The sequence below is a fragment of the Argiope bruennichi genome, chromosome 1, assembly GCF_947563725.1.
Source record: "Argiope bruennichi chromosome 1, qqArgBrue1.1, whole genome shotgun sequence".
NCBI classification, from domain to species: domain Eukaryota; kingdom Metazoa; phylum Arthropoda; class Arachnida; order Araneae; family Araneidae; genus Argiope; species Argiope bruennichi.
The window spans coordinates 147,113,161-147,130,281 of record NC_079151.1 but is presented as its reverse complement, the minus strand read 5'-3'; the positions used below and the strand labels follow the sequence as shown (position 1 = coordinate 147,130,281).

The following is a 17,121-nucleotide window of genomic DNA, read 5'->3' as shown; positions in this document are numbered from 1 at the left end:
ATGACATAAATTAATTGTTGCATCAGAAACTACCGAAAAATTTATAGAGCTGCATTCCGTGTCACAGCCAAAAGCTGCGGAGGGGATTTGGTCAGGAGAGGAAGAAACGGTCAATGCAGCAGAGCATGTGAATAAGAGAGATCCAATGAAATAAGAGAGATGCTGAACGCATAGGAAATGATTGCATCGTATGTTGAGAAGCATCACTCTAAAAGTAGGTACTAAAAAGTAGGACTAATCAAATTCTCTATTCGCTGTGTTTCATTTTTACAAATTTGGAAGCGTAGTGAAAGATAAACGTCTTTAGACAAGCATGCACGATAGTAATGTTTCAGCATGCCCATAAATAATAAATGACATTATTTACAATTTGTTTGAGTATTTTTTTGATAACTATTATAAGACTATTTATCTTATTTTGCATGAATTCTATAGAAAAATTGTTTCCCTTCACAAGATTTGGGAATGAATTAGGCTCGTTAAGTGAGATTTCAATGTATTTATAAAAGTAAACTTTACTATTACACAACGTATTAAGCATTTTCCGCAAGAGGATGCATAGAAAATGAAACTTTTGAAAATTCTCTTCTGTCAAAACCATAATATGCTTACACAATATCCTAAATATTTTAATGTAAATTATAGGTATGTAGAAATATATATATATATAAAATTTTTCTTTTTTTAAAAATTCTGAATAGTATTGAAATCAAAAATCTAATTTCAAGATTTTGATTTTAAAAAATCTCGAGAAATGTTAACGGAGTCAGATTGAACCATTTATATAATTCTATCTGTTTGTTTATCTAAATCTAACAATCTAAATCTAAAATTCAATAAGCTAAATTCGTAAAATTTAATATGTGGTCGTTAAATTTTAATTGTATCTGTGTATCATAATGTTAGATTTAATACGTTTAATGGGAAAAAATACTTATCAAATATGTCATTAAAAATTTCTTTCATTAAAACAAAAAGTTCCTCATTTCCATCGATATTTTATGCAATGCAAACTTCATTTACCTTACATCTTAATGCTTCTTACACATTTAATGAATGCAACGCATTACTGCTCCATTTAGAGCTGCCTTTACTTAATATTAAAGTAAAAATCATCGAGCTAAAAAAATGTAAGGTAAAATAAATTTTTTTTAATTCGATGAATTAAGAAACTTTGAAATGACATCATTAAGAAAACATTTTTTTTATATATTTTAAGGTGGAGTAAAAACCATTTTTTGTTTTCACTTAATGATATTTTATAAGGGACATTCTAAATTTTGTATAACCTCTCAAAAAGAACGCTTCAAGAATCAATCGTCATATGATAAGCATTTTGAATCAATCGGTGAATCGAGATCGCTTATAGAACAGTTTCATGATCAGAAGATTCCTGGTCAGACCTACAATATCCATTGTATTCGAAGCCTTTAAAGCATGGATTCCAAAGGGCATGCAGTGGGCGTTGGAACTTTCCATGGGGACGGTAGTGAATTTAGAGCTAAATCAAAGATGCTAAGAGACTCAAGAGAGGCGACCGTGGTCTACCTACGTTTATAAAGAATTAATACAATAACATGCTCGTACATACAAAACAAGAAAATTTAATTTCTTATTGGCAACAACTTGAAAGTTCTTAGTACTGATTTTATGGCGCGCTTCCAGGATATTTTAAGCTTGAATATTTTGAGTTGGAACCTTTCATGAATATGGACACAGCAGTATCATCCATTTTATGAGAAAATTTCAAAGATCTTACAACTAATGAAGAACTAGAAGTAAAATTCGAAAATGGATAACCAGGATTCTGGCTTCAAAAATCGATACCTAGATTGTGAGTAAGAGTGCAGTCATTTTTTATTGTTTTTCTTTCATTGTGTTTGGCTGAACATGTGTTCCGTTCACTGGCTTATTTACTGTCCAACACGAGGAGTTTTGTATTGACAAATTGTTAAAACTCGGCTATCTCGTTAATTTTTCATTTATTATTGATTTCTTTGTTTATTATTATTAGTTTTTATTTCACTTGATGTTAATTGCAGTTCCTACTTTATGATTCTGAATAGATAGACAGACAAATAAAGATTTAGATAAAGTGTAACAATACTTAATATTTGGTACGATTAATTATAATGGAAGAACGAGCGTTGGGATTTTTTTTCATGTATAACGTGAGGCCATTCAGAAAACGTTAAGAACTTTTGCTTTAAAACATTGAATTTGTTGATGGCTTAGAAATTTCCGGGATATAGCAGAATACAAATTTAGTTGTCATTGAAGTGTCTCCTTTCCATCTAACCACCATTCAAAAATACGATTTAGCGCACTTCATCCTATAGCGCAGATGCATAATTGAAATGTGAGAAATCAGGTCACTTAGAACATTCTCGATAATCGAAGCTTCATGTACCATTAGCGCATCATTTTCACGTTCGCGTCACACAGTTTTTTATTCCACTTGGGGGCGATTCTAATGTCACCGAAGAGAAATGAAAGAGGAATGTTTGTTGGACGAAGGCATCCAAAAAGAAATATCCACAAATATATTTAAGCACATACACATGACAGTACACCTACATGCATGAGTTAAAGCGCATAATTACATATTTACAAATAATGTGTTCCGTTGTTTTGGCTTTTACGATTCACAACACAAAGGACTTCATCCTTCGTCTGTGCTTAAAGGATAAATGAATGAATGTAAGAAAGTTTCGATTTCGGACGCGTGTCGTATATCCTCCGTTGGACAGCCTTGAGACGCGACATCACATTTGTGATAAAAACATTTTTTTATAATATAAATCATTTTATAATTAAAAAAGAACAAATAAAAAATATCAACTATTTACTCCCATTGGCTTTTAGAAGTAATATTATATAGAATAAGTTTTATTTTATGAGAGAAAGCATCTATTTAGAAAAACTAGAAAAAATTTCCCATCAGAATGACTTTAAAAAAATTGTAAATACAAATATTTAAACAAAGATTTAATTAGAATGAATATATAATACAATAGAAACAATAATTTTGAAATCGAGGAGACATTTTTAATCCAGATTTTCAAACTAGCTTTCAAAAACAGAATCGCCACCAGAAAAGGTTATTTTATCACCAAATTATACAAAACGTGTTCATAAAAGTGATAAACATGAAGCGCAGCTACATAAATGAATAATTTATATTAGTACTAATAAATATTGGGTTTATTAAAATGAGTTCTTTTATTTACATAAACTAATTTTATATAAATTCCTAATAACGATCGCCTTTTGCGGACTCAAATGAAATTTTGATAGCAGTTTATTATGCTTCATGTCATATAATTAAAACTTTCCAACTTCTAACGTTCCTGTTTTTTGAAATATTATGCGACAAAATAGGCACGTAAAGCATTTTGATTCATATATTTATAAACTTCAAAGAAATAAACAATGGTTATTTCCTTAGATGTTTTAAAATTCTGCTGAAAAATTTTGCTTGCTAAACTTTATGCAGACAAAACCTTTTTTTCACATAAAAAAATAAATTTTAAAGATTTTATACATGTTTATACTTTTTAATTTCATGTTTAAAATTTATTTCGCTTTTATTTTTCCTTTTATAGAACTTTAAGTTTATCTGTCATTTAAAAATGCTTATTTTTGTGCTTTAGAATTAAAGATAAATTTCCACCGGCCTTTATTTATATATATTGAAAACCAATAAACAACAAGCTATGCAAAATGTGAATTTCGACATACCTGGGTATCATGCTAAGAGTTCAAAGCTCTTCAAATGTCTGAACACCCGAGTCTTGCCTCAGAGGACAAAGACTCCAACCATGCAAACCACAAGGCTCAAAATGTCACCCGTCTGAGAAATTAAACTTCTAACATCTTTTTCTTTTCCTCAATTTTGGTAAAAATTTTGAAAAATAACTGCAATCTATTATTATCTCATCCATAACATTTTACAACCCGATGTATTCTTTTTGAGTTCAAAGCCTCGCGTACCTATATTTTGAAAATAAAAAAGATAAAATAAGCATAAAAATGTATTGAAATAATGTGCATCTCCTGTGTTTTGTTGTTTATAATATCATTCCTCAGAAAAATTTACGGAAAAGAAAATGACGGAAGAATTTTTTATTATTTTTGACAGTCGTCTTTATTCACGATTCATAATTTCCTTGAAATTGGAGAAGATTCACCCGGGCACTCGATTTTCCCCTTCTCACGCACGCAGTACCACTTAAGAGAACCATAATTTACGGAGAAAAACGTTATCTTGTGATCTCGCCAAGCAGTGGCGATAAGCCGCTGAGTTTGGCACTCGGGTGTATAAAGCAGTCGCTGTCAAAAAGCTGCGGACAGCCGGAGTTCCAAGGCAAACCTCTTTCAACTCTACTAGGTGGTAGGTTAGCTGCAAGGCGCGGGAATAGGGTAAAGTCATTCACATTGTTACTACTAGTCAAAGGGGTATGCTAGCAATGATGGACCTGTGCAGGTTTCAGTTTCATCTTTTGCGCGTTTTTGCGGCATGTGTCATCTTTGTTCATTTTAATTCATTGGTTTCGGCTGCGCCGGTAATTTCTTCAGAGATTCAAGCCATGGTAAGTTTTTTCCATTAAAAATGTTTTAATATAGAGATAATTTTTACAAAGTTGGAACATAATCGGTAATTAATTCTTTGAGTACACATTGCACAGTGCACTGCTTTCATCTACTGCTTGGAAGGAACTTTTTTTATGAATCCTGTAACTGTTTTTATGAATGTAACAGAGCTCTCTCCTATTATCTCTCTATATGAACAACTTTCATTGCTATTAATTTTTGTGAATTTGATTAGTGATTTACAAATGATAAAAAAAAGCATATGATTATAATAAAATTTGTCAGATAGCATTCAGATACATCTAGATACATTTGTTTTTTTTTATATATATAATATTGACCGTTATAATTTATGATGTAAAAATATTGTAAATGACATTTAATGCTTAAAAAATAAAATGCTTTTGGTGTATTAAAAAAAAAGATGTAAATGATATTAATCCCTTCATTTTATTATAAAATAGAAAAAAAATGTCTAAGATAAATATTAACTCTGAACGCAAATTGTTTTTAATAATCGTATAAAAACCAGAATAATAAACTACTTCTTTTAATGCTAGATTGTTTTGAAACATAAATTCACTCTATTAATGCATTGCATATGCAAAACAGATATTTTCCATTTGATGTATTCAGAATTTTCACGCAATTGCTGATATAATCTTCAACGAGATTAAAGATGAAATTTCAGGTCGCTAAATAAACTCTGGCGATTCCAATATTCATTGTTCGGTTAAATATCTTAGTTCTTTGTAGCTTGACTTCTTTGTCGTCTCTAATTATAAGATAGTGAACATGATGTTTCACATTGTTAAATGCCCTTTGCGAGGTGCAGGGAGAAATTAGAAAATTCCGGAGTCTTCGAGGGCATTGTCAGCATGTTGATTAATATATATTTCGTAATTATCAGTTTGCGCCTATAAATAAGAAAATAAAAACATACAATATCTTGTTTCTCGACCTAGAGAAAATGAATAAGTAATGTTTCTTAAAGTTTTACAAATATTAATGGGAGCATTGCTTTCGCACTTATACCGTAAAAAAATTAAAAATTGCATTTAAAACGCGGTACTGTGCAAGATGCTTGCGACTGACAGATGTCGGCCATTACTGTTAATTTAATTGATTTTCAATTTTATGTAAAATTAAGCTTATTAAATATTAACTTTGATTTTATTGGTAATTGATGATGATTTTAACATAATTTATTTCTTCGCTTATAATTCTTAAGAACAAATTCATTATTATTATTATGTAAAAGAATATATAGATAGAAAACAGGAAATAATAAATAGTAGAATAAGAAATGTTTACAAATACACTTTAGTACAATACACTTTCAATTAACTCATATAAACATGCTTAACACATACGAGCTGATAGAAAAACGTTTTAATATTAGTATAATTGTATGACTGTTTTGAAGGCATTATCTTGCTTGTTCTCAAAGGAATCAGACATAAGCTAAATCATAATACTAATGATGAACATTTTTGATGGGATGTAATCGCATTAATATACCCATTGTATAGCCGAATGTTTTAAAATCCCTGTTATAATATATAAATGCTTATTGTAATCGTCATTGTTAAAATTTAATGTGATATCTTTTTAAGACTTCTGTCGAAATAATAAATAACCCGACGCATTTTTTAAACTATTAAAAAAGTTAAACTCGTATTCCGTAATTTTCTAATTTAACACAGAGTGTTCGTAATACGTCCTGCATGAAAATTGAACTGCCGATTTTATTTGCCCTGAGTAAACGACATTGCCTTTTAACGCACTTTAACAATAGCTTAGATCTTAATTTAAGAATTTCCCCTTTGGCTAGTTTGTGCTGAATTTTCATTACTTTTATCATACCTTCGCTCTCTTGGATAAAAAACAAACAAACATTTTAAACCATATTTTTTAATAATAAAATGAATTTAAATTGTATTTTTATTTGAGGGTTTATTGCTTTGGTTTAATTTCTTTCTTCCTAAACATTTGTCACTGTAGTTCAAAGACTCAGCTTAGTGAAATGTATGCTACAACAATACTCCTACTAATGTTGATATGAATTTGAATTTTGATTTTTCATAAAATTTGTAATAATGAAGGCAATGAATTTTAATTTTAATTATAATAAAATTTTAAAAATGATAGTGATCTTAAATAATCTTTATATTTTATATGTAGTATTATTAAAACTAGATACATCCTATTTTATGTGAAAACACTTTTTAAAAGATTAAAATTTCGAAATAAGTTTTTTTACGCTTATTTTTCAAACCAGGAAACTATTATTGTATTAAAGAGAATGTACGGTAAAGAGGAAACTTTATTTATGAATCGGTTTTAGTATTTGACTTTTGAAAATTGAATTCTTTTTTCAATATTGTTAAAGTATTATATTTATTTAATTCGTTTTTCATGCAGAGGAGCCCGAGGAGAAAACAAATTTGATATTTCTTGTTAATTTTCATCATTTAAAAACTCCAATAGAATTGGAACATTAACATATATTAAAAAAAATGTGAAAAAAGGCAAATAAAATTGAATGTATACGTATTTTTTATCAAATATTTTATATTTATACGTAATCCTTCTATTGGAAGGATTTAATATACGGGCGAAAACCTTCCTTTGGCAATATATCACTCACTGTGCGTTCTGTTTCGTAACACCTGTCAGTAGCAAAAAGTAGCATGAAAATTCGCATCGGTCCTCTCCAACTTTTTATGAATGAATAGGCGTAGTACTACCATTTGCGGCAGAAAAAAAAAATTGTAACTCGAGTGCATTGTTTATCCATGTGTTTGATCTAAGTCTTCAATGAATGAGTCAGCAATCGGTGAGTAAAAGTCAAAAGAGTTTAATCGAGATGGTGTTACGCAACGCTTTTCTGCTGATCTTCTTTCGGCGGGTCAAAGAGAATGACTCAAGCCGCGTTACTCATCTCCGGTCAAACCCTATAAATATTACTTAACATGTTATTTATTGATCTCCTTACGGCCTTGATTGACGAGGCCGATATCCATGTATTAGTCAGAAGAGAAAAACTTTGTATATGTTACTCACCTTGTTTATGTTAGTGTTTAACTTATTACTGCGGTTTAAAAGAACTTCTGGACACAAAATACACTCACCCTATGAACATGACAGTTGCTTCGATAAAATAGAAATGCAATTAATGCATTTAAATACCTGAAGGAATTAATACACCAAGAAAATTCAGTAACTTATTATGCCAATTTTAAACTAGAATTTAAGTTGTTTTTTGTTTTGTTTTGTTTTTTGCTTGCTTACTGTAAGATATTGCTTTGAGAATACCATCTTAGACGAAAGCTTTTCAAATCTAAAATGTATTTATATTTTAGCTTTATTCATTATTATTTGATGTTTTGATTTAAGATTTTAAAAAAAAATTTGGAACAAAAAAATTCGAGAATCAAGTAATAAAATCTTGAATATACTTATCATAAAAATTCTAACCTAGTGACAAGAAATGACTCCTTTATATTCAAAGAAACTGATATTTTTATATATTAATCGAGCCATTTATAATTGGATAATAGTTTAATAAATGAAAAATTTAAATATTTGATTTAAAATTAATGTAATGATCGGTAAAAAAGCTATCTGTTTTAATGAACTTAAATGGGAATTAATACCGAGTGAAACATTCAGTTTTAAACAATCGGGCTTATCTGCTGTGAGATAAGGGTAGTTTCAACCATTGAAGCTTATTTCGACTATTATTTTGAACATCTTGAACATCATGTTGTTCGCCTCTTACATTTTGCCTCTTAACAGAACAAAAAAAAAAAAAACTCTATGGTTAATTAGCTTTAAGTTAAGTCAAATTTAAATCAAAAACGATTTTTGAAGCGGTTTAGTAGAAGGTTATATAATTAGCTTTTCAAGTTAAGATTATCTTTATTCGTTCCTGAATCTGATGGCGTGGTAAATTATTTTAGAAATTTTATAAAACAAAAATAAAAGAACTTGTCATTGGTAGAATTACTATTTCTTTAATTGTTAAGTAATCAAATAATTCTGTATTAAGATAACAAATTATCTTTTGTTATTTTAAAAAAACATTCGATTCAAAATGTATAAATTTCATTAAATTTATTTATACTTAAAATAAATTCAAAAATATGTGAGAATACTTTTATAATTAAATACTTTTCTGCCAGCATATTCTGTAAAAAATTTGCGTTTTACGAATTATGAATTTTTGCTTTTTTAATTTATTTTGTCAACAAGAATCTCTATTTTTTAATTTTGATCTGGAAACAAAATGAAAGCATGCCCTTGTGAAAGTAAATGTGAGAAAAAGAATTTGTATCGCTCCGTCTCTGGCAACAACTGCGTTTGATAAGGAAATGACTCATTATCACTTTTCAGCTGCATGACACATAATTAAATGATGGTTCATTCGTGATAAATGATGGTAGACATGTCGAACGGCATGCAATTTAATCCGGAGCTGTTTGTTATTTTATGAAAAGTTTTGCTTAGTTTTTCTCAATTCAACGTTCTAAAATTTATAAATCCGTTGTAAATTCCGAACATCTTTGACTTTTTTCATCTTTGAATTTCCGATTCTCAAAAATATAAACATTAAGCTGTTATTTTCAATTCTGATTGTCTTATTTTGGTTTAAATTCATCCTTTAAAATTTTTTTCATATGAAATCCTTTTTTCCTTTGGCAAGAAGACTCTTTGGCGAGCCCTCCTGCCGTGTTGGCGACATTCATGCTGTGAGGGACGTAATGAATCGCGCCAGGCAACGAAGCTTTGACCGCTTGCAAAAGAAAATGGTTATTGTGTATTGGGTTTCTTCAAGGTCAGTTTTTAAAAGGAAAATTTTGAACTTACATCCTCGTCACCCTTTCGATCCGAAAATAGGTTGTTTACTTAACAAGTAATAGTTTGTCAATTGCTGCTTTTAGTTTTAATAGGAAAATAAAGGGAAACACTTTTTCCCCTGTTTCATTTTTGCAATTTACTTAACGTGGCTTTTCCATTTGAAAAATCTAATAAAGAATAAATAGCTGAATTTCTTGAGGTGGAAATACAGCATTCGCATTCAGCTGCTTGTTTGTACACGAATTATTCTGAATACTGTGTATTTATGTATTCATAAATGTGCTTAAAATTATATTTTAATTTATAAGCAGGAACGCGCTGAAAATTCACGATTCAATTTATTAGGCCTATTGTAAGTTAAAGCTCTAAATTGACTTCTGCTTTAATCGTAATGGAACGTTAAGCTTGCAGATGGTCAGATCTGTTTGTATGCATGCATTTCGTAATGACTCAAACTTGCATACTTCACTAATAGCTGGACATTTCACTGTGATGGATTGATCGTGCATTATGTGCATATACGTGTTATATCTTGCGTAGTATCGGGTGTGCAGGATTGAAAATATCTGCAGAACATGCAAGCGATACTCCGATCTAGCCGCCGAAGAGCAACCCCCTCCTAACACGAAGGAACAAACGACACTTAATGGCAATGGACACTTGGAAACAACCAAGAACCTGTAGAGAAATCGCATATTGATAGAAAATAAATAATAATAATAAATATTACATTTTACATTACATATTAGATTGTGAAATATTAAAAATGCATAAAATGCATTACTGTACGTTAATTCTTTACATTTGGAGAGAACTGAAGACAAGAGCTTTGACAAAATGTCCCCAAGAGAAGATTTAATGTCTGGAATTTTCGAGTTCTTCGACGTCAACAGAAATCCATTTTTTTTTTTTTTTTTTTTTTTTTTTTACAGTCTGTGTCTGTATTCTCGCCATAGTGCGCAGGTCTTGATCACGTGACTTATAGACCCTTCTTCGGTGCCACATTGACGTGTCGAATTTTTATCAAAGAAAAAAATCTGCAGGACATAACAAATATTTTTGAAAAGTGTTTTTCCAAGAGTTTTGGATGGACAACAAATCTAGCATTATTTTTGTGAAATTTGGTTTCAGCACAAAGAAAAATGTTGTGCTCCACTCCACTGTCCAACGCCAAAACTTCGCATTTGAACCTTAAAGGAATAAATCTGAGAGCTTATCTATGTCTCTACTTTTTCTGGAAGTACCTGCAAATTGAGGTGTTCAGTACCCCTCATAAATATTGAGAATAATGCGCTACGGAATTTTAGGCTCGCTGCAAAGAAGTCCTCCGATTCTATGACACGAAAATGCCAAGCATGTGCTAAAACGTGAAGTGCACGGATTCAGATTTATCTTGAGCGTTCTACCCTCTCATAAATTGTGCACTGGATAATGAAATATCCTTTGATTTTTCTTTAACAAAACAATTCAATGAATATTTACCAATATTTTAATTATACACTATGCTTATGACGAGTTAACTATAAAACCCTCTTTCATAGTATAATTCTATTATTATCGAAAGTGATTTTGTCTTCCTGAGCGTGCTGGAAATCTTACATTTTCGAATTTGTAAGCAAGCTTCTGAAGGAGGCCCATTACTCTTGCTTTGTTATCACGCAAACGCTTAATTTATTCTTTATTCTGATGGAGATTACCTTAAAGGGGATGTCAAGCTGGGAAAAACGCCGGTGCATGGCTCTGAGAGAAAACAGAGATGCAATAAATTCGCTTCTTTGACTTCAGGTGCTAGAGCGTTAATGCAACGATGTTCACTTTGGTTCAGAACATTTATCTTTATAGACCGTTCTAGGGAAGAAAGGTATTTCTTCGTGACTATGTTCGTGGAAATTGTTCATTCTTATGTGATGAAAAAAATATTTAGAGAATTGTTTTACATTTTCGAACTTCTTGTCATTGCAAACTTGGAATTCATTTTATTGAAGAAGATATTTGCAGAGTATGGGCAAAATGAAATCTGTTATCTTTAGCCTCTCATGAAAATATTTAGCTTTTTTTTTCTTTTATTTGAAACTCTCTTGTTCATTATTCTGAAAGTTCCTCAACACTAAAAAATTCTACGATAGAAAAGTTTCTTTAAAAAAACTACAGCTTTTTTTATATTTGAGTAAATAACCGAGTTTAGTTATATTAACGTCCCGTTTTAAAGCAACACTAGGGCTATTTTGGGACGGACCTCGAAATTTTGAACCTCGTGCAAATGACGAGGACGACACCTCAGCTTCACTCTCTCTCTAAACTTCCATACCGGGAGGATGAGTAAATAACCAAATTAACTAATTAAAGCATTAGTAACATTTATAATAAGCCTCTAACTGATCTAGTTCTTTTTGTTAGAAAACATCATTATTTATTGTTCAAATCTTGAAATTAGTTTTGTGGGAGAGACAACAAAAGGTCATCAGTCCAGGACACCTGAAAAGAAAGAAACGTTTATTGCAAACAAGATGTTAAAACTCCTTGTGTTTGTATAGTTTTTGCATCTACATAAAATTGTACTCTTTTGTTCTATAATATTGTTTTTTCTTTCTCATAATCTGCGAGAATTTTTTTTTTAACAAAAAAAAATCTATGTTCTAGACAGACAAATATATAATAGTAACATTTTATTTACATTGTAAAATCAAAAATTTTCATTAAGTGCCAAAATATTAATTTTGTGAATGACGGGAAAAAATTTTGCAAATTAAATATTTGTATAGCTAAAATAAAAGTTATCTTTGTGGTGGTATGTAGATTATCTGATCCGTGCAGGAAGCAACAGGACGAATGTTTTTAGGAACATTTCTTTTAATAATCACATTCACACACTGAACAAAGACAAGACATTCACGCGCGTGGCTTCACAGTTCAGCATTACATCTCATTCTAATGACAATCGCAATGCACTATGGGATGGCCTAATCAGGCATCGTCATCTAGTATCCAAAAGAGAAGAGTAATGCAACTGCTACATCTTTAAATTTCCAATGGAATGGATAATAGTGGTGCATCAGCATTGCCGTACCATTTTATTTTTGGTTTTTGCAAAAGATTCTAATTTCTTTTTCATATTTAAGTTTTTATGGTTGTGTATCGTATTCTCCAGCCTTTTTATAACCATTTCCGGTTTATTGTAACTCAATAAGGGGGAATTAACGCCGTGATGTATCTATACAAATTCACCCCTCCTAATTGTTGAGAATATTAAAATTTAGTAATTCTCTAATCTTTTTCTTTCTTATTGATTTCAGTAAAGATTTATAATTTCTTATAAAATGAGCATTTTACCTTTTTTTTTTTTTTTTTTAAGAAACTCTAAGCATCTTATCCGGTTTGAATGTAAGGAAGCATATTATATGGTGTTTATCTTTTGAATGTCGTATGGTTTAGTTTTCATTATACAAGTTTTTTCGCTTTCAATCATCATGAGGCATGTTTTGTGAATCGCAGTCAAATGACATGGGCGCCATATGAGGCAATACTACTTTTTTAAACTTCTAGGCCTTCTCAGTACGATAACACTTGATCCTCAATGTCGGATTGAGCATTCATTAAGCCAACATACATGATAGATCTTCGATGGAATAGGTTTTCCAAAAATGTAACCCTCTGGTTCCGAAATATTAATATAAGAGAAATATAAAAAAAAAATATTAAGATAAAAGTATGATAATATACTATATACCCTTTGCTGAAATGTAAAGTAATTCCTTAGGTAAAACGCTGTTGTTGGAAATGCTTTATTATTCTTGACTACCACTTGATAGAAATACCGTCAAGTGACCACATGAACCTTTTAATTTCAGCAAACTAAAAGTAAATCATCTGTGAATGGTTGAAATGTTTCTTATTTAATGCGATCGAAATCTATAAACAAATTTGGCATGGCATGGCATGGAATCTGGACAATAGGTTCCCAACCCAAATATAATATTCTTCAAACCACTATGATTCATGATTATGAGATAAAAAAAAATTATCATTCCGCAAATAGCTTTAAAACGGGACTTTTTAAATGACTCGAGAAATGTACTTATTCCTGACCCGTTTGCCTCTTGATATATAATGGCACGTGGTACTCACGCGTCGATCTACTTAATTTTTAGTATTTAAAAAAAATCACTTGACCAGGCTTAAGCATCCTTTACATTGATATAAGAATTGAAATAAAATATTCGTTTAATTCCAGTGTATAATCTAAATAGTAATTCAAATAGATACGTTCGTCTTGCGATTAACACAATTGCGGATATGAATACTATAGCATTCATTTTCATTGTGATACAAAATAATATAAATGCTAAAATTTTCAAATGTATGATCACTTTATCATGCATTCGATTTCACTAATCTTTAATCTTTCTAATCCACAGTGTATTTTAGTTTGTTTAGGTGGCCGCGATGGCTTGGTGGTGTCTCGGCTTCGGAGCCAGTGGCCTTCAGGTTCAAGACCCGATTCCACCGAAAACCCGTCTTATAAGCGGGTCCGGTACACATTAAGTCTATCGAGGCCAAACGTCATCCTACTCGTGGGACGCGGAAATTAGGAGAGGGGGTGCCAGCTCAGGTGTCGTCCTCGTCATCTGACCGCGGTATTAAATTACGAGACCATCCCAAAATAGTCCTTGTGGTGTTTAAAAAGAGCAGGACGTAAATATAACTAAACTTACCATTTGTTTGGCGAATTATGGTTCTTGCCCCAAATCAACACTAAGCAAACTGAATCGTTTAAAATTATATGCACTAATAAAGGTTAATTGATATTTTCCTTTTTATTTTGTCATTTTTTATGTAGTTAAAAATGTCTATTAGATTGCAAAAGAATAAATTCTTTCTTTCAATACTGCGTTAATCTAATTGAATTCAATTATAAAAGTACGCATGTCTGCTACGGGACTGACTGGAAACGAAGCATACATTTTTTCGTTTTCTAGAGTTTATGAAAACGTTTAATATTTTCAATTTCGTCATCTAATCTGAAATGAATTTGGTTTCCACTTGCACAGTGCCCAATGCGCAGCTTCGGCATTTGTTTACGGTCCAGATTTCTTAGACTCTCACCCTTTCCGACAACACATGTCTCTGCAGTGAGAACGGAGTCCAAAAGCAATGGGCGTAATGACACTTTTAAGGCGTAAAAGAGAACAAGCCCGGGATGCCGCAGGAAACATCGACATCAGTCTTACCGAAGCGACACACCTCATCGAGTTCGCGACCTTCCGCGCGGAGCGACGCACTTTTTCAAAAACCAACGGTTTCGCTCGCTGCCTTTTTCTTGTTTGGTGTTGAGTCTTGGGCTTATTATCGGAGTTGCGAAAGCTTTGTTTCCGAAGTTGAGTACGTTTTGTCAGATGGGTGTTGGTGGCGAAAAAAGTCAAAGGCATAAAAGCAAGGAAATGTTTTGTTTCTGCTTTCGATGCGGGAAGAATATTTTTAGTTCTCTATTATTTTTGATTATTTTTTATATCAGTGAAGGGTGTTGGTTTGATGGAGTATTAGACCAGGCTGTTTGAACTTCGGATTAAGTTAGAATAATGAAGTTTTGACATCAGGAATACTACATTCTGTAGCCCAACAAAAAAAAAAAAAAAAAAAGATTTTCTTTTTAAAATTATACAACGCATATTTCATTTCTGAGGTTAACGGCATATCTTTAGACTTGTAATTAGGCAATGATTCTTTTTCTTATATCTATATTATATTGCTTTATAATATCAGTAATATAACTGAAATTCCATTCTAATAGGCTAATGTCATCCCCCCCCAGAAAATAGTTCAATAACGTTTTCTCATTAAAAGATTAACTATTATGATGATAATGGTGGCATTTGTTTCGGTTATCTTTGTGTTTAATATTTGCATTGGTTATTGAACAATTAAAAAATATCATAAATGTCACAATCTTCGTCAAATTTATTTCAGGTTATTAGTTTATAAAATTTTTGCTTGCATATTTATTCATTTTTTTAAATTTAAAAAATATTGAAATTTGAACAAAAATAACCCTGATGTCATCACTAATTTTTCGCAACAGATTCTTACGAAAATTTGCCTGAGAAATCTTATTGTTGCCCATTCAGCTGCCTATTAGTGATAATAAATAGTTTTAAAAAAATTGACTTGTAGGTAACGAGTGATTTCTCCCTTCAGAAAGTGGAACTACATTATGAAAAGGAAAATATAAATTACTTTCGATTCACCATTTTAAAAATCTTTTTGCATTCGTTTAAAGTCGATGGTCTGAAAATCATGATTAAAAAGTTTCATTTCTCATGATATCAAAGGTATTTTTGAATCGGATTCCATTTAAATATACAATCTCTTATAATCGCTGAAACGCACATTTAAACTGTTTTCTTCTGTAATGAAAGTGCTACTTGTGTTTCATTGTTGCGAATCTGAAGTGTTAACCTCAAGTAGCTCGTTGAGGGCGAGCCAGTATTGCGCATAAACTAATTTGAACACACGTCCCTGTCTTGAAATTTGGAAAACTCTCTTCACAACAAAGACTCAACGAAACTAGTTTTAAGACTCGAAAAATGTGGCTTTTTATCTGGCTGCGGGTTTCCTTGTCAGAAACAAAGAACTTCTGATAATGCTCTTATTGTGAGGAAGCGAGGAAAAGCTGTATGGGCAAGAACTCGTGGAATGACGTCTAGTATTTAAGTGAAAAGTGGCCATGGCCACTTTTCTTTCAAGGTTAGAGAAGAGGGGGAGAGTTGAGGTTAAACCACTATGTTAAGTGCAACGAATTAATTATCTGATAATAGCCGACTTTTGAAAGGCATTTATTGCAAATTCTAAAGACTTTAGATGATGTTTTGCTTTATTTTGTTCAGCTAAATTCAGATTGTTTGTTTACTTTTCATAAATTGCCGTTAAGTGAATGTTATCATATCCATCAACAGGTAACCTTCTGGGAACAGTGTGGATTGTAACTCTATTTATTAATGGACAGGCTGCCATTTATTTTAATTAACGACTGTGAACTAGCGTGAAACTTGTAATATCACGATCCCTGTGATGTTGTAATTGTTTTTTAATTTGAATTTCATACAAACAACAAGTATAAATTAAAACTATTGACTCATATCCATTAATATTTTATTCGCTCCTGCATCACTTTAGAAAAAATCGTTGATAGTGGAAATAATATATTAAATCTCAGCTTTACATCAATAGAAGCTTGGAAGAAGAAAAAAATCGATTATGAAACTGTTATATTCGAAATAGAATATTTTCTAATGATGTAAGATTCGGCAAAATCGACCATCACTTTTTTATGCTATTTTAACCCATCTATGTTCCAGTATCACGAAGTGGACTATCATGAATAATCCGAAATTTTGAGCTCTTGTCCGTGATTAAAAAAAGTCGATTAATCCCGAATTTGAATGAAATCCCAGATTGTCTTGAATTTTGTGCCTTAATAATGCTCTTATAGAAATTTAAAAAAATTGATTTAATTAAAAAAAGAGTTATGAAAAGTTAATCCATACATGGAAAGCAGTCATTCTAATTTTATGCGAGAAAGAAAGTGATTTTCCATAAGTGGCGTTAATAGTTTGTCGGGACAGCCTTGTTAGTCTACTTTTCATTCCTATTTCAAAAATTCTTCCGTGT

At 31.1% G+C, this 17,121-nt stretch overlaps 1 protein-coding gene across 2 annotated transcripts in view; it reads left to right on the top strand.

Moving 5' to 3' along the window:
* Nucleotides 1-1,693: 1,693 nt before the first annotated feature.
* The window catches only part of LOC129963441 (stromelysin-3-like), a 57,700-nt gene continuing 42,272 nt past the window's right edge, over nucleotides 1,694-17,121 (top strand). Inside the window, exon 1 of one of the 2 annotated variants that reach the window (XM_056077819.1) lies at nucleotides 1,694-1,834. Coding sequence is in view for 1 of the 2 variants with exons in the window: in XM_056077810.1 (XP_055933785.1) it covers nucleotides 4,461-4,592 (132 nt within the window). In the remaining variant the exon portion in view is untranslated. Of the gene's footprint in view, nucleotides 1,835-4,360; nucleotides 4,593-17,121 lie in introns of those variants that run through there. The other variant, XM_056077810.1, reaches the window with a different exon arrangement.